Source organism: Lepisma saccharinum, chromosome 29 (genome assembly GCF_977018435.1).
Source record: "Lepisma saccharinum chromosome 29, izLepSacc3.1, whole genome shotgun sequence".
In the NCBI taxonomy this organism is placed as follows: Eukaryota; Metazoa; Arthropoda; class Insecta; order Zygentoma; family Lepismatidae; genus Lepisma; species Lepisma saccharinum.
Genome location: NC_139257.1, coordinates 17,484,152 through 17,503,034, shown reverse-complemented (window position 1 = coordinate 17,503,034; position 18,883 = coordinate 17,484,152). Strand labels below are relative to the sequence as shown.

Genomic DNA, 18,883 nt, shown 5'->3' with positions numbered 1-18,883 from the left:
ATAAAACTGTACGATGGTCTGGACATTGCAACGTTCTCTTCGGAAATAAAACCACTCCACGATTGTCGTGAAAATTCAGTCGTTGTGTTCGACGATGTCATCCTGGAAAATCAAAATGAAATTCGCAATTTTTTCACGCAAGGTCGTCACAAAGGAATAGATTGCTTCTTCCTAGCTCAAACGTTTTCCAAAATTCCAAAACAGTTAGTACGCGACAACGCTAATTTCATATGTTTGTTTCGTCAAGATCACACCAACCTCAAGCACGCGTACGATGACTACGTAGGCGGAGACATGAACTACAATCAATTTTCGGAACGCTGCTGCTCCCACTGTTGGAACAGTGACGATTTCGGATTCGCGACGATCGACATGACGAGAAAACCTAACGAGGGAAAATACAGAAACAAAATCAACGACTTTCTAAACGTTGCAACGTTGTGAGAAACGATGAGTATAAATAACGCTATGACGAAACGAAAAATCGAAGACGAAAATCTCAAGTTGCGAAACTACCTCGCGAAACGCTTCAAAGGTTGGAAATCCGAGAATCGCGGATTCTACGAAGAGAAGAAACGTCAAGATCAACCTGTGATCGACGCCATCGGCGATCTAGGTAAAGAAATTAAAGGTGTCACGGAACAAAATAAAAATTTGATCAACGAACTCGTACCACTTGCAGCTAAAAATTACACCGTACCCACGCCCATTTCGAGCATTCCTTCGACGCCGTTCGAACTAAGAGACGTACCGCCACGACGTCGAGCCATAGGTAGCACGTCGTCGTCTTTGGATAAGATCGAGTTGGGACCTTTGGCACGAGACTACCTGAGCACGGCGAAATTCGACAAGGATGAAGTTTTCGGATTGTATCCGAGCATGGAGAGCAACGAAGGCGGCGGTGTGGTTTGGAAGATTGGAAAATCGAAAGTTACCTTCGAAGGCAACGACATTAAAGTTAATTTAGGCGAGAAGGATAGTTGGAACAGGTATCCGGGTACGGTGGGACTGTGGGAACTCGTTGCCAAAAAGCAGCCGAAAGATTACACCGACGAAGATTATCAGAGTTACAAGGAAATTTTGATCATGACGGATGCCTTATACCAAAACAACGACGCCTCGCAGAATAGGGTCAAATCCAGCAGCGGCGAGAAGTACAGAAATCTCATCAAGCCGATATGGAACCAGGTGAAAACAGGCAGCGGCGTCAAACTCTACAACACCCTGCCCAAAGAATTCGTTTGGGTGGACGACGTGCGCAAGCTCATAGACAGGTTGTTGGTTATTGCAGGAGAGGAGACTGCAGGCAATCGTAATTTCTACAACGAGAAGGTAGGAATTGTGGACATGATCAGCACAAAACTTTCCAACTTCATCGTGAACGACGACAAGGGCATAGGTTACCTCATTAAAATTATCAACACGCTGCCTCCGAGATTCTGGAACATGGCCGAAGGAAAGGGACTCGTGAACAACATCATCAACAAGTTACCTTTCGAGATGCATTTACCCGGCTACCAGTACTGCGGACCAGGTACCAAACTCGAGAAAAGATTGAAGAGAGGAGACAGGGGTGTGAATCCGTTGGACGCCGCATGCAAAGATCACGACATCGCTTACAACACCACTCGCACCGAACTGGATGCACGTCACGAAGCAGACAGAAAGTTAGAGCACGCAGCTTTCGAAAGATTCGTCAGCAGAGACGCTTCGCTGGGAGAAAGAGTTGCAGCACTGGGCACCACCATCGCCATGAACACAAAACAAAAACTTGGGTGGGGTATATAAATAACATACAGTAAAAAAAAAAAAAAAACACATCATGTCTGGTATAACCGTCTTGCCACACGAACTGTTGTGTAAAATTTTTAAACACGCAGTAAACGGAGATGTTAATAAACTTTTAATCATAGCGAGATCAACGCCGGAATTTCGCATCCCTTGTGAAATGGCTGTTAAGGATTATCTTCGGGAGATCAGTGGCATGAGGTGCGGTGATCTCGACACTCTTCTTTCGGCTGCAGGGGAAAAATTAAACGAGAGGATGGACGAACTGCACGAGGCGAGGCAGGGAAGAAGACAATACACGGATGATTGGCGTAGATCTAAACAAGAGACGGAAGATATTATCACGCACATCATCGTGTTTTCCGAAGCACGAACTTTTTTCCTCTGTCGAAAACTTGATATATAAATAACACACACACTGAAAATTTCTCTTCAATATGACGACTGAAAAAATGAGTGACTTTCAAGCATTAAAACAAATGCTAAATTTGTCAGTAGAGTATGTAAAAATTCAGGAATTAGAAGTGGACAAACCTTACACGATAACTTCCGGTTCAATTGTTTCTACCCAGTATGGTCCCAAGGCGCGTTTGTTGCTCAACGCACAATACAGTCTATTTTTACCAGATCGATACGCTAACATGTTATCCGACGAGAAGCTAGCTATTTTAATCGAGAACAAAACTCAAATCGTGTACAAGGGTACAAAGGAACTTCTTGGTAAGAAAACAAAGCACGTAATAGAATTTGTGTAACAGCTCTGCGCTGAGTATATCCTTGAAAAAAAAAAATTACACGGAACAAAAAAATCTCAGAACATTTATATATAAATAACATACCGAAAAAAATTACACAAAACAAAAAAAATCTCAAAACATATATATAAATAACATACCGTGAAGATAACATATAGAGCATCAACATGAAGCCCAAAGGTGTCGTGTACCAGATACCATACTCCAATCTGAAAAATCTAGGTACCCTCGATGGTTTACTCACCAAAAAACAACGCGAGAAGAAACGTTCTTGCTTGATGAAAGGACACGGAATGAAATTACTTCTCAGCACACCTCAATTGAGACGCTTGCAGCGTTCGCGGAAACAGCAAAAAATCGGAGGTTTCATATTCAGCATCCCAGCCATCCTGGCAGCATTGGGGGCTGTTGGAAGTTTGGCCGGCGGAAGTGCCGCCATCGCGAAAACCGTCATCGACTCGAAGAAGAACAAAGCCGAGTTGGAAGAACAGAAACGTCACAACCTGGCTATGGAGAAGAAGGGGAAAGGTATAACCAAAAAACAAAAAAGCAACCTCGATGCTTTGAAGAAATATAAAAAAAAGAAGAAGCCCTGTCCAACTTCGATATTGAATCTCTGATCGAACTGTTGGGAATAAAAAACTTCAGGGGTGTTTTCATGTCCGATTCTCTACCCTCTGCTGTGAAGAAAAAGGAGTATGGCGTGGTCAACCTGGACAGTTACAAAAATCCTGGTACACATTGGATATGCTACCTCAAAATTGACGATAACAATGCATTTGTTTTCGATTCGTTCGGTGGCACACCACCTGCCAGGTTGGTGAAGTATCTCAGTGTTGCCAACCTCTACTACAATGACAAACGCATCCAGGGTTTCACCGATGTTAACTGCGGCCACCTATGCCTTTCTGTTCTCGCATACATGTCTAAAATAAATAACCCGTCGGTGGAACATTTTCAGAAAGCATTGTGGAATCTTAAATACGATGGGCGTGTTCCATCTCACGAGCGAATCTTCAATCTTGAAACTCACGCTGCACGACGACATCGTCTATCCTAAATCCGTGGCTCTGCGTGCATTCTACAGCATGTACCTCATACCTAACGTCACGCAGCACAACAACAAAATTAGCGTCGGAAGCGAGCACATTGTCGTCACGCCAGGTCAATACAATCTTTCCACTTTGCAAGCTCAGTTACCCAAAGGCACGTACCTTTCTCAAAATTCGGTCACGCACAGAGTGGAAATCGTATCGGCAACGGAGACCGTGGACCTGGGCACCATAGGAGAACTTCTAGGTTTCGAGAACAACACCAAACTCGAAGCTGGCATCAAGCACACGGCAGTCAATATTCCTAAATTTCTAGCCATCGAAACTCTGAACGTTCACTGCAACGTGGCGGAAGGCATGATCACGAAATCCTCGGACGGGGAGCTGCTGGGAAGTCACAAGCAGACAGGAATCATAGCTACGTTCAAACCCAGTTCCGAATTCATGGAACCGATCATCTACACACCCTCTTCGCCGATCTATTTTCCAGTATGCCGCAACCGCATAGACGACATAGAGTTGGTGGTGACAAACGAGAAAGGAGACGTGGTGGATTTCGCAGGTGCCACTACGACGGCCATCGTGGAGATCAACGTATAATAAATAACACACATAGTGAAAATGGAGCAAATCGAAAGTTACGAATTGCAATCTTTCCCTCCCAACCGTCGCACGTTCGCCAATCTCAACGAAGCAAACAGGGAGATCGAATACGACGTGGACGTAGGCGATGGGTTCGTTCATCCTCACAGAGCGGACCTCTACCTTCAATTCGACGTGGTGAAGAAGGAAAACGGAGATGCGTTTCCGCCCAATGCAAATTTGATACTCGTGGACAACTTCGTGCCTCACCTGTTCTCGCAGGTGGAGGTGAGGAAACACAACACCGTCATAGACAGAATAGATTATCCAGGCATCACGTCGACGGCAGTGGGAACATTGAAATTATCCAAAACAGACGCAGCATACTACCAGGCGGGAGGATTCGAAGCGGGGACCAAAATATCGACTAAAAGTCACACGGTGCTTTTTCCCATGCGTCTGCTGCCGGGATTCTTCTCGGACTACAAGGAGATCATGTGGAAGGGAGGATTGCGCGTCACGTTTCGAAGAGCGGCCAACGACAACGACGCACTGATGCGATACACCAACTTGAACGCCGACGGCACGCCGATAGCCAACACATTACCTGAAGCGGCCAAGTGCGTCATCCGGAGCATGGAATTGAGAATGCCGATCGTAGAATACGAAACAAACTACGCCCTCAAGTACAAAGCGGAGATCTTGAAGAGTCCGCAGGTACCGATTCACTTTCACGGTTACCAGTGCGTGCAGAAGATGGCGTCGGGAAGTCACATGGAATTCGACGTGACGACGCAGTTCAACAACATACAGTTCGACATGCCAGATTTCGTCGTCGTGCTCTTTCAGACCGGGCGCGATAACAACCAGGAAAAAAATTCCAGCATGTTCGACGACTGCAAGATCAAGAATGTTTATCTGAAGAATGGCAGAAACGAAGTGTTCCCGCGCGAGAATTACAACCTCGACATGACCAAAGACGATTACCTCAAACTTTACGAAGCTTACACCTCTTTCAAACGCGTGACCGAGGGAAGCATGGACATGTACTACACGCCCAGCGAATTCAAAACCCGCAGACCCATGTTCGTCATCAATACCACGAAGAGGAAGCAGGTGGTGGTCAACGATCGAACCAACATCAAGGTCGTCTGCGAGTTCCACGACGCGCTGCCCGAGGACACCGTATGCAGCGTTATCCTGATTGCAGAGAAGTCCTTCGTCCACGACGTGAAGAACGAGAGGGTCACAGAGCAGTTTTAACAAGTTTTTTACATTTTTTTCTTGCACAATAAGAAATTTTTGTACTAGCACAATCAGTTTCAATGGCACAATACGAAAATTTCACTAGTTCAGATCAGTTACAAATGTCTATTTCATTAGTTATCAGTTACAATATCTTTTTTGCACTATAGCACGAGAGACAATCAGAAAATTTGCACAAAAAAAATTTGTTGTTGTTTTTTTTTTACACGAGAAAATTAACAATAAAATTCTTTTTTATCGTTTCAGATGCTGTCGAAACATCAAAAACACATACACACACACTAGAAAAAAGCATGCAACTTTATTTGTAACACACACACATACATTATCCATCTTCATCAAAAAAATATTATAATAAACATAATTATTTTTATCTATATCTCACAATAAAACTCTATATCCAAAAATATTACAACATCAAAATAACACTAGAGTCGTTAGTACACGTTGCATGCATTACGGAGGTCCTCTGTAGGGTTTCATGGAAGTTTGGGGGAAAAAAAAAACACGTGAAACTCTACAGAGGTGCGGTAATCTAGAGCCGCAGCCGTTAGAACCTTTTTTGGTTGGGCACCACGCACCCTGGCGGGGTTAGGGGCCAGGCATCCTAAAAACAACAATTATTTATTTGTTTGTTTGCATCACAATACAGGTGCGCGCGCGCGTATGTGCAGCACATCGTTCCCGCGATAAGGTTTTTACAAAAATCCCGATATACATTAGCGCCCCGGGACTTGGAAATAAGGCATATTCGCTCACCACTGTTGCCAGCTTAGTCTCCCTCTTTATCTTACGGCAACATTGGCATCTCTATTTTTTTTTTTAATTGCAGGTGGGTTGCCAACACACTCTAGTTAATAATGCTACATATTATACACGCACACACGCACACACATACTGTGTTGCCATCTCTCTTTTACGGCAGTATATATTTGTTGCCGGCTCTATTGCACAGTGTGTGTATGTTACGCCAGTGTATAAATTGGCTAAACCCTTATCAAGTAAGAAAAACTATAGGTAGGTGTTGGCAGCATTGTCGGTTGTTTAACTCTTCCCTCTCTCTCTTTTTTTTTTGTAAAAAAAAACCATGGTAGAAATACCAGTAGGTTGGCAACCTTGATTTATGCAATTAATTAAAGCAAGCCTCAAGCCTCAAGCAAGATTGCCAGCTCCTTGCTTTAGGTTAGGTTAGACCAAAATAAAAACCTTGGTAACTTTTCGAGTAAAATATTGGCAACACTGCAAGACAAGCCTCAAGCATTGCCAGCTCCTTGCTTGAGGTTAGGTTAGACCAAAATAAAAACCTTGGTCATTTTTTTCGAGTAAGAGGTTGGCAACACTGCGAGCCCCACCGAGCCCCAGCTGGCAACACTGCAAGAAAAGCCTCAAGCAAGATTGCCAGCTCCTCGCATTAGGTTAGATTAGCCCAAGAAATAAAAAAAACCTTGGTAACTTTTCGAGTAAGAGGTTGGCACCGAGCCCCACCGAGCTCCAGCTGGCAACACTGCAAGAAAAGCCTCAAGCAAGATTGCCAGCTCCTTGTTTGAGGTTAGGTTAGACCGAAAAAGAAAAACCTTGGTTATTTTTTCAAGTAAGAGGTTGGCAACACTGTGTACCTCACTATACCTCATTTTCGGTTGTGGTACCGGCCTTACTGTTCTACTAAAATAAATTACTGCCTTGGTCAGCATATTTATATTTCTTCATAATCCATGTAATGTTCAAATTTAAAAATATTTTAAATATCTGTAAAAAAACAAAACATAGACAGGTGTTTTAAACGTGACCCACGGGTATTCATGACGATATGTTTCTTTGTTAATTCAATATACATTTTCAGCCGCTGAACAGATTTCTATACACAGTAAACAGAATGGCACGCACTGAATGAAAAGGCATAGTTACAAAACACGCAAATAACGACAAACTACCAAACATCAAGTATCAAAATGTGTTTTAAACAAGTCTAAGAAAAACATGTTTAAAACACTTTGTTTTAAACATTTGTGAACAAACAAAGCCATGTGTTTGAAACGTTTAAAATAAGTTGTTTAAAACACTTTTGTTTTAAACATGCCAACCCTGCTAAGATATATAATGGGAACTACTCATAAAGTACCTGGATACCCTTGATGTTAATATCAGATTATAAGACTCCCAGAAGAAACAGAATTATTACTTACATAGCAATTATCTCTATACTTATTTTATATTTGTGTAGGATATATTTTACATTAATATTGATACAAAACAAGGGAAAATACTGCAGTCAGGCACTTAGCCAGGGGGAGGGCTCGGAGGCTGAAGCACCCCGCCCGAAGTCCTACAAATATCTAATTTAAATAGTGTATAGTGGTAATTAATTTTACTTTCTTATCACGATTAAGCATGTTGTAAATAAGTTGTAATTTACTGAGAATTTCATCTTCAGGTCTTCTATTGCCCCACTTTTTCGGAGCGGCTGCTGATTAGGGATGACCCCCCAAATGAAATTCTAGCTACAGGCTTGAGTGCAGTGTAATTTTTAGTTTTTTTTTTATGTTTTATCCTGGTCTCTAATAACATAATAATGCATTTTTTTATTTTCAGTTTCATTTCTGGTATAACTATTGTCGGGACGCCAGCTGAGGTATATGTCTATGGAACACAATACTGCGTAGTAGTATTTGGAGTTATCATGATGGGATTCGCCATTCACTATGTCTACCTACCTGTATTTTATACGATGAAAGTTACTTCATCGTATGAGGTGAGAAGTTTATCATGCTTGTAACTGGAAATCTATATAAACGCTGTTTTTGTCCAGTTCAGAATCAACGATGATTTTAAATTATGAATTCGTACTCTTACAAAGTTTTCAAAAATTTAAACTATTCGAAAACAAACCTAATTCATGCAAAGAGTATCGGAACTGGGCCTGCAGTTCTAAGTGAATTTAGCCACACCACAAAAAATTAAATTATATTACTTGCTATATACTGTTATACAAGCGTGGAGTATATTTCACAGCTGCTTACCACACCGGATTTAAAAATATACATGTATTAGCATCAGACACGATAGCATCAAAAACAAAGTTATACACTGTTTTGAAATACTTTTATAATTGTTTAGATTATAATTAAAAATCCACTTTTAAAATGTTTGTTGTACATTATTTTTTTAGTATTTGGAGAGAAGATTCAACAGGCCTGTTCGGATTCTAGGATCTATCCTGTTTCTTCTAGTCAATGTAAGCATTTTATAATTTTAAACATTACACTAGTGATTATACTTCAAATGTTACTTGTAACAGAAATGATGGAATATTGAATACAAGGTTATTAGAATTATACATAACTGTATCACTTTTTTTTTCTTTTTTTTTTGAAAATGCACTCAATCACCTCTTCGATTTTTATTTTCGTGAACAAGAAATAGGCCTAATGTGTTTGTAATATATAGCGCCAAGGTGAATACGAGATAACATTATGGTTCATCCGTGTTATTAAATGAAATGGCAAATTGGTATCACGAGGCGGAATCCCCTGACTTTTTAAAGAACGAGATAATCATAATTGTAACAGTATGATAAAATTAATTTCATACATTTGCGATTATTTGCTCTAAATTCCTCCAGTAAAGCCTTAGTTGAAAAAATAAGCAGTTCAGAACAGCCGTTTTATGTAGATTTATGAGGGTTTTAAAATTGCATCACACAAATTCCCGGATACAAAATAAGTAAATTACATATACATTTCTTTGTTTACAGTTAACTTGGATCCCTGTCGTCATTTACGTTCCAGCACTTGCATTTAATCAAGGTAAGATACATATAGTTGTTTTATTATTATTATTTAAATACAGGGTACTCGCTGCTTCATCTGGATAGAACGTGTTCGATCGAACGTCGCTTCGCCACTATCGCGATTCGCATCTGAACGTTGCCAACGTTTCATGCAGTGTTGCCAACCTCCATTTAAGAGAAAGTGCTGTTTAATCTGTGAAATTATGCTAAATGCTGATGAATTGTACTAGTATCTATAATTATAATAATGAATTATCTCTCTATAATTAGTAATAGTAATTTATTATTATAATTCTTTTCGGCCGATATGACGTCAACATTGAACTAGAAGAAAGTTTGAGATGATTCGTCTACAAAACGGAACATTTGTTTTATTTGCGCCCAACAAGTTTCTACCGATTTCTTGCCATGAAATGTTTCTCGCGAGGTAAGCTGGGTATAATAAAGAAAAAAAAATGAAGAGATGAGGGTGTGATTGGATCGGAAATAAGATCTGGACATAATTTTATTTTAAATTTCTCAAATTATCGTCCTTTGAAGTGAATTTCTCCCTCCCAGAGAAGCAAGTTTGGAAATTGTACTAGGTTTCCCCATTATGCAAACACAGGGTGCTATATGCCAACGAAGCTCAAATTGTGCTAGGTTTAGCATCATTATGCTAGGGTTGGCATCGCTGGTTTCATGGCAAGGCAAAAACTGTGCTTGCAGGTTCCCAAGCATGGAAGGCTTCTGCGCATGCGCACCTGCGAACGGAGCTGCTAGCTGACATTGGTGTATATATAATATGCGCCACCCTGTGTATTAATGCATTTAACAACTGACAAACACTGAGCAAAATGGCTATTGTAAGTAACTGATACGCTGTAAGCGAGGCAACGGATGAGGTCTACGGCTTACTGATACACGTCAACTTTGGCAATTCTTATGTAGTTCAAAAATCAAAGGTTTTATCTTGCAGATGTGTCGAGGAGGTGGTTCGAGACCCTATTTGCAACGTCAATGTGAGGAAAATTAATTTAGGGATTTATCTGTTGAGATGTGTTGAGGTCAGTGTGTGAAAGAACCCTATAAAATAATAAAGAACTTAAGAGTGCATTTCTTCTGCCGTAGAAGTTAACTATATATGTCGCTACCCTGTAGCGTTATATATTTCAATTACTTCCAGGAATGCATTTCATTAATTAAATAAACTACAGTATGTTTTTTTTAAAACTTGCATTTAATTCTTCTTCAGCTAGAAGGTAAACCAAATATAATTCCACTCAAGTTGTAATACTTAATCGAGTTTTATTTTCAATGTATATTTTTAAGCATTATAACAATATTTATGTAAGACATGTTTCTGTTATGTAATTTCATTATTTTTTGCAGTTACTGGTGTTAATGCTCACCTAGTCACACCTCTTGTCTGCCTGGTGTGTATTTTCTACACAACAGTGGTAAGTACATAGTTTGAACTTCCTATTGAACGTAAATTCTGCCCTCAAATAGATAACAGAGCTGATTGTAGAAGAAATCGCGTTGACGCCTTACAAGTTTGTTCTTAGCTGGTTCCCCTAGTGATATGGTTGTGTATCTAGCGTGATGGACACACGAGTTTTACGTTCGAATCCTGTGCAAGGCTAGTATACAAGTTTAGAAGTGACTTGTTAACGAGGCACATATGGAGATGTAGAGAGAGTAGTGTGTAACTGCGCCAGAGGCGTTGCAGTTGCTAGATGGACCAGGTCCGGCGCAAACCCATGTTGAACTGAAAACACTAACTCTCACTGTTATATTACGTTATATATTCCCTATTTTGCTCCCTCAGAGCTTGGGGTGACTGCCCCTTCGCTCCCCCCATCTCCCCCTCCGGTAAGGAACTGAAGAACTGTAGCACCCATCCTTGAAAGTTACTAGCCAGCCACCTCTACCCAAGTTGTCTCTACCGCGATGAATTTGTTTCTAAAAGCAGTGTGAATACTACAACATAATAATTACATCCTGGAAGAAAACAAATATATATATTTCCTTCCAAATACTATTTTAATTTCTCTTCTTTCCAGGGAGGTTTGAAGGCAGTGGTGTGGACAGATGTGTTTCAGACAGTCATGATGTTCGGATCCATGCTGTACGTAATTGTGAAGGCTACGATGGACGTGGGTGGGTTTGATGTGGTGTGGCAGAGGAACTTGGACAGTGGGCGGCTCGAGTTCTTCAAGTGAGTCAGTTCGTCTCGTAATTCATAATTTTTGAAACAACCTATTCTTACGAATAGATTCAGTAAAACAACTCATTAAAATTTATTATAGCTTGAGCTATTATTGATCCATATGGTTGATTTAGTTGAATGATTCGTTTAACTCAATCAGTTTCAGTAATTAATTACCGATTCCTACGAATAGATTCATTGCAATATATTAGGTCCACTAACCTTTAACACAGGTTCTCATACAAGATACATATTAGTAGAAATGTCATTGTATTGGACGATAGAGTAAATTGGCAAAAAACATCACGCTAAATAAGAAAATACAAGTTCAGGTAGAATACAAATCACTTATGCCAGTCCAATACAAGTTTGCTTTGTTACGCACACACATAAATTACTAATTCAGTGTTTAATAAGTTAATCATAAAAATAAATACTTGTATAAAAGTATGATGTCATAATTTGTTTGACTCAAATTTGTAGTCTGTTACAATGGTTATTGACTAACCTTAAGACATTTGAGTGTTGGTTGCTAGGTGATGTGATTTATTGATTTTGACGGCGGATGTTAAAATGAATGTTTTAATTTGTGTACTCGAGGAATAATTACAAGATTAATACAGTATTATTTCTAACAAGAAGTTTATTTTCGAGTGCAAGTGTGTGATATTAATATCAGCTGAAGTTTTAAGGTATTCTGACTGCAAGATTTAATGTAATTTTTATAAAAATAACCATAAGTGATTCCCATGTCTGAAGATACCTCAGACATGTATATCTTGTGTTCTCCGAAATGAATAATTGTAAATATATCAACTGAGTTTAATCCAGGAACGTGACAGCTTTCAGTTCTTTTCATGCACTGGACCCATGGTCTAAAGCGGGGTCCTAACTGTTGAAATGGAACCTAGCCCAGATCCTTTCATTTCATTATTACAAACTATTTACATTACAGATTGATTTGGCTGTGCACGTGCGAAGAGGCAGAAGCCAGTACTGTTATAATGTAACAGTTTTGTACAATTAATGTTAATTTAACTTTGAATTATCTTTGGAAAGCCTCAATCAAAAAAAAAAAAATCATAGTTTTTTGCAAATTTGTGAGGTCTACAACCTACATCACACGAAAATTCTATAAAAATAAATATATTCAAGGATATTCCACTTTCGTTCGTAGCATAAACGCAAAACTATTTGGCAAATACGCAAAACTTTCACGTTTCAGGCCAATATAGCATCAGATTAGTTTTTTTGTTATTTTAGTTTCCATCCAAGTCCTTTAATCCGGCATAGTTTTTGGACGGTTACCTTTGGAGGAGCTTTTTATTGGATTCAGGCTAATTCCGTTAACCAATCCATGGTACAGAGGTACATGTCCATACCAAACTTGAAAAGTTCCATAAGGTGAGTATTACTGAATCATATGTTTCATAGAATATTATCGATAGCTTTTCATGCATGGGTGACGTTTTATTTTCCATTTTCACAGTCTGGATTTAGTTGCTTCATATTTACGTTACCTTTGACGACGAATCATAGCCAATGGGGTGTGAATCTACATCACAGACTAAAAGTCACAATCGCTACTATACATAGAGCAAACACGTATTATTCGAAAGCGAAACTGACGTAAAAAGTTGTCGTAGGTTGAGAGGACTGTGCCTCGCGTTGTGTGGAAATAATTTGTCTGTTTTCCGATAGAGGTCAGTCAATCCCAATACTGTGGTTAGGGGTCAGGTTTCCCGATAGAAGTCAGTGCGACAGCTGGCTGTGGTCGGTCCTTCGTAAGGGAAACGAATAGTGGAATTCGTATAGTCGACGCGCTAGTTACGTTAACGACTGGCTGGCATTGAAGTCCTCAGAGCGCGCCCACCAGCTGCAACAATCACATTCAACCCACAATGTTGCCACACATCTACTCTACGCCACCTTGTCCCTCCGCGCACAACCACCTTCCCACGGTCTCCACATTGAAGTTGCAAAGAACGGCAACAGCGTATCCGCAGTCATGTGACTGAGACTCCACGTGGAGTAGACGAGCAGAATGACAGCTGCGCCCATTGGCTGAAGGTTGAGTGTGATTGGACGAAAACGACTCGCCCGCTATTTATCCCCACCCACGTTCGTGGTGGCGGCTTTTTTAAGTTCTTCGACGTTAACGAAGCCAACGCGTGGATTTGTACGAACTCCGTTGAGGATTTGAAAGAGGAAATTGCCCGTCTCTTCAGAATGATCACTCCTGAAATGTTGAGGCGGGCAAGTGAACGCACATGGCGGCGAATTCAGCTGTGCACCCATTATCATGGTCAATATCACTGGCTTATGCAGAAGGGGGAGGGGGAGCTGATGGGGCTACAGGTCGCTCCCAAAATGTTCAAATAGAAACAGCAAAGAACTCGGGAAAAACCAGAGGAAAATCCGTCTTAAAATAACCTCCGATTGTCACTTTTGAGGGAATAAAGTTTTAAATATACGAAATATCTTATTGTGCATACCGTATGCTTTGTACAGCTTTACAATTCCAGTCCCTACAGAAAAAAACCCTGCGCACGCCAATGGCCAACATACCGTGAAGTTCGACCAATAGCTGCATTGGCATAAACTTTATAGTTACTCTTGTCGTATTAAACAGGTGTAAGGGGTGATGATCCTTTCAAGAGACACTCAAAACTCAACCTCTCGTTCATGGAGTACACCCTGGACTGCATTTTGCAGAATAACGAGGCTCAGGTGTCTGATTCCACGGCCAATATTGCGCGATGTCCATTTATTTGTGTTTGTGAGTCTCCTTTCATCCCCTTCACCTTATCACCATTCATCCTTATCGTCACGATTACCCAAGAGTAGCAGAAAAGCGAGGTAAAGTAACGTAATTAAAAAAATCAATCTTGTCCTATTTTACTTGTTGGAGATTTATCTATAGAAGTAACCACGTTTATTCTTTCTTTATATATTTTATACTGAATATAGCTTCAATTGTTTATTTGTGTATATCAAATGCCTTAAGTAACCTGCACTCCCATTGGCTAATTCATTTTGCGCGGTAATTACTTCCAGCCTGCGTAGAGATGCCACTCGGGACACAGCCAGAAACCGTCGCGGCCAATCATGAATACCGTAAGCCTAACGTGGCTACGTTTCATTAGTGGCGCGTTGTTGTAACACCAGCTGCAACTTCGTGTAAACAGTTTTCCCTAGACAGGAGTGCATGGGAAGTGTAATCAAGTGTTATGTGTATATACCTTATAATACGTAGTCATAGTCATCAGTGTGTGTGCCTGTGTTTTCTTTACAACTCCCAAGAGGATCGCGGTGAACTTTGCTCTGTAGCGACACAATCCCTACCAGAGAGATGTAAGTGGTACCTACAATTTCACTTACATTTAGATCCTACCGGTCCGGATCATCATTCATTTCTGGTCCTTCACAGCCGGACAGGTTCTACATTCAGTTATGGTCCTTTTTGGTCCGGAATGCAAACATTACTCTTTAATGTATTTTGTTCAGTTCAATACAGTTTGTACGTTGATTACTACAGTTTCTTTTACGATAATAACATTATATCAAAATCAGATCGTGACTTTTACTGCAACCTGTACTTCAATCGCACAGTCTAACCGGGATTGGTTGGACGTATAGTGGAGAGTTGATTTGGAACAGATTAAACGTGTCTTCAAGGGCCAGACAAAGACACCAGAAAAGCTCTCAATTTCAATGGAACTTAGTGGGCTCTCGGTGACCTTTCCTGAGGAAGGGTTTCACTAGTTGAGATAATTATACTACAGTTGTCAACACTGATTTCTACTAAAGGCCATATCCCGGAGCGAGGGCAAATATGATTGACGAGGACACCGCTATGGGAGGGACATTAAATACATACTTGAAAGTGTGGCAGCCGTGGAAATCAAAGCTTACGTAAAAGATGTGTACAATAGAATTACATGAAAGATAAGTTTCAGTTCATATCTAGGTAGTTCCTACATGTTATCCGATTATATAACACAATTTATTGCCTGTCAATTATTCAGAAACGGCAATTCATCTCGACACTATTTGTTCAAAGCGTTGTTGCACAAGATGAATCTTTTACTTGTGATCAATGGGGCCAGGGTTGTTAAAGGTCCAGGAATTTAAAATAAATTCAATTCCGGTCCAGGAGAGAAAATCAGCAAGCGTGAATGGGTTCTGGACCGTAAAGCACCTTTTTATCTGTAAAGTATTTCAATTCGGTCCAGGAACCTTTTTTCCAGATCAATTTAAATACGGTCCGGGAACCTTTTTCCGGATGAATTTAAATAAGGTCCAGCTAACTTTTCTCTGACTCAATTTAAATTCAGTCCAGGAATCTTTTTTCAAGGAAACCATATGCAACTTGGACCGAATTTAAATTGTGCGAGAAAAAAGGTTCCGGTCCTGTTGCGGAACCCAATAGAATTTACGGGTTCCTGAACTTTTAACAGCCCGGGGCTACAGATCCTCCTGAAATTTTGAGAATGAACTTTGGAAGAATCAAAGTGATCATTTCTTCCATTGAACTAGTTTTAAAACGAACGTTAAAAGTGGTATTTACGAAATATTTTTTTGTGATACCCGCCTCTAGTTAGAACGCAGGTATGCAATATCCCAATGCCAGTCTTTTCCGAAAAGAAATCCTGTGTACGCTAGCGCTTGTGATTAAAGTTTTCTCCGTCAAACTTTCAAAAATATATTTTAATTGCAATTAGGAAAAGCTTATCATGTGTGTTAGTGTCCTGATCGCTTGATACCTGAAAAATTAGGTAAAATGTTTCCCCCAGGATATAATAATATTAACTCACACAACCAAATTTATATTGTCCGCGGTCACTCAGTCGGTAACGCGTCTGACTACCATGCTAAAGGTCCCGGGTTCGATCCTCGGGAAACCCTGGGAGGTAAAGGCGGTCAGGTGAGTGATGCTGATCACATCACCCCCACTCATGACCGGATCAAGAAAGTGTGGGGCGTTACCCCTTATACGCCTTCATGGCATGGTGCTAAGCACAGGGGAGCACTTTACCTTTTTTTTTACGAAATTTTTGTTAAGAAATGGGCACCAATTCGGAAAAAATAAAAAAAATAAGGCTGGGGAAAGATGTGACTTTGTCAGTCCATCTTCCATGCAGTGCATCCTGTATACTACAGCGTTGCAGGCTAGCGAGGGATTAGATTTTGTCCATATATATACTTATTGACCCTGTACATAGCTTATTAACTAGTGTTAAGTATAGTTACATATCGACATCTGATACCGCCATAACTTCTTTTGACAGAGCAGTGTGGATTTTCGTCGGTGGGGGCATCAGCCTTGTTGTTATCTGCTCCTACAGCGGCCTCGTCACTTACGCAACCTACTACGATTGCGATCCGCTCACTACGAAGGTAAGTCACTCTACGCTCAAGGTCACTACGCTGTTTCTACTCTCAACTACATCCAAAGCAAACAAGGCACGCCCCGTTCTTTGTGCTTTTCATGTTCGTTCATGCTTCAACAGCTACACACTGTCTCGGGAAACTGTGGACCAAGGCCGCGCATAATGGTAGAGAAGGGGAGAAAGCTAGTGGGCGGAGCAAAGCGGTGCGAGCTGCTGTAAACGGCTGGTGTAGTGGAACCACAAGCAAAATAACCTCTGCAGAACCGCGTGTCGTGTGCATGGTGGGGCAGAACGGAACAGACTTTCCCGTGGTCTGAGTTGAAGGGATGAAGCGGAAGATGCGCGAAGGCTTCTGGCCGAAGGTTTTGCTTTCCCCTCCATGCACTCACTTCTGTCACGCGTTCATTGGTCGAGCTTTATCGAATCCTACTTGCGCAGAAACTTGTTTTCGTTCTCTTGCTCCACACATTCCTGATGCAGAGTGTACATTGTGATCACGTAGTACGTACAATATCGAAATTGGGGGAGGGGTATCTTCTACCATCGTGACGATGATGAGGACATGAGCGTCCAGAACGGAGGCAGGGAGGGTCATGCCCCCTTGGAAAATTAATATCAACCTAAAAATATATATTTCACACATATAATTTCATTTCAGTCAGAGTAATATGCGTTAATTATTATAAGGGTTTTTCTTGTATGTACGCATTGCTTGCATTGTAGAATTATTTTCCTGTAGTTTACGGTTATTACAAGCATAAGAAAACAGTTTTTCGTTGTGACGTTTCAGGAGAACACACGCTCCCTTCATCAGACATTTGTTTTCATTTTGACTAAAGATAGTTATAACAATGGTTAGCAATTTTTTAAACAAAAAGAATCCGTTATATAATGGATGTTGTCAATGTTACATTGTTGTGATATAGCAACTTAACTGTGAAAAGAAGCAGTCTGTTTTATTTTTATTTCAGATAAAACATTTTTGATCACATTATTTTTTTAAATTTAAAATTATGAATCCCAAATATCATCAGGTAATTCAAATTCATCATTTTTTTCACAAAGTCTGTTAATGTTTTCTAAGATGGTGGCTTACTCCATTTGTAAAATAGAAAACTCCATACTGGATCTATGGTACCATTTTCATTATTTAATTTATTCCAGTGTTCTTCTGCAATGAACGAAGCTTCCCAGACATTCAACTCTATGTTTCCCGTCAATCTTTTTAAAACCCTTCTCTTTTTAATCAAATGCTTCTCTTCGATGATGTGAGCTGACAAACCTGTTCTTGGGTTGAAATTTATAATGTCCAAATCGTGTTCGTGCCATCTTATTGCCATTTTCCTTGCTGTTTGTCCCACATAATCCTTTGAACATGAACAACTTATATATTCCTGTGGTTTCTACATCTGGTACAGAGTTTCTCATTTTGAATTCATTAAAATTAAATTAAAGGAGCGTGTGTTCTCCTGAAACGTCAACGAAAAACTGTTTTCTTATGCTTGTATAACCGTAAACTACAGGAAAATAATTATTATAAGGAACTAAAAATTACAAACAAGACTGGTAGATGTCGTCTCACACGCACAATAACTTCAAATTTCAGTGTTTTCTTTCGAGGGACAACCCTGTTCTGGGGCACTTCTATTTTAATTTTGCAACGTCATTCAACTAGTCAATTTAAAGAGCAAATGGTCGACATGCTCATGTTTAATTCTCACTGAAAAGCACAAATTTCTGCCATACGTAATTCATGTCATTGTTTCCACAAAAATGAAATAAACTATAATCTTCGACGATTTCAATGCCATTTCATTTCTAATCGCAGTTAGCAACGTCGAGAGACCAACTCCTCCCCCTCCTGGTGATGGAGACTTGCGGACATATTCCGGGACTTCCTGGGCTGTTCATAGCTGGAGTCTTCAGCGCAGCTCTAAGGTAGGGAAAGGCCACGGTGGTATATATGTAAGGTGATGTCATAACGTTTAGGAACGTTTCATTGGTTTAGAAGTTCGTAGAGAATCTATGGTGCTACATGTTCCCGCATATATAATATCCGGAATTCTTAA

At 40.3% G+C, this 18,883-nt stretch overlaps 2 protein-coding genes across 4 annotated transcripts in view; one reads left to right on the top strand and one right to left on the bottom strand.

The window, feature by feature from the left end:
- LOC145981536 (sodium-coupled monocarboxylate transporter 2-like) overlaps positions 1-18,883 on the bottom strand; it is a 160,369-nt gene that overhangs the window by 94,170 nt on the left and 47,316 nt on the right. The window lies entirely within an intron of this gene.
- The window catches only part of LOC145981535 (sodium-coupled monocarboxylate transporter 1-like), a 62,028-nt gene that overhangs the window by 14,693 nt on the left and 28,452 nt on the right, over positions 1-18,883 (top strand). For both annotated transcript variants that reach the window (XM_083114842.1, XM_083114841.1), the window contains exons 3-10: positions 8,033-8,192; positions 8,610-8,675; positions 9,195-9,246; positions 10,602-10,669; positions 11,276-11,430; positions 12,685-12,825; positions 16,713-16,821; positions 18,643-18,752. In XM_083114842.1, the coding sequence (XP_082970968.1) occupies positions 8,033-8,192; positions 8,610-8,675; positions 9,195-9,246; positions 10,602-10,669; positions 11,276-11,430; positions 12,685-12,825; positions 16,713-16,821; positions 18,643-18,752 (861 nt within the window). The remainder of the gene's footprint in view (positions 1-8,032; positions 8,193-8,609; positions 8,676-9,194; positions 9,247-10,601; positions 10,670-11,275; positions 11,431-12,684; positions 12,826-16,712; positions 16,822-18,642; positions 18,753-18,883) is intronic.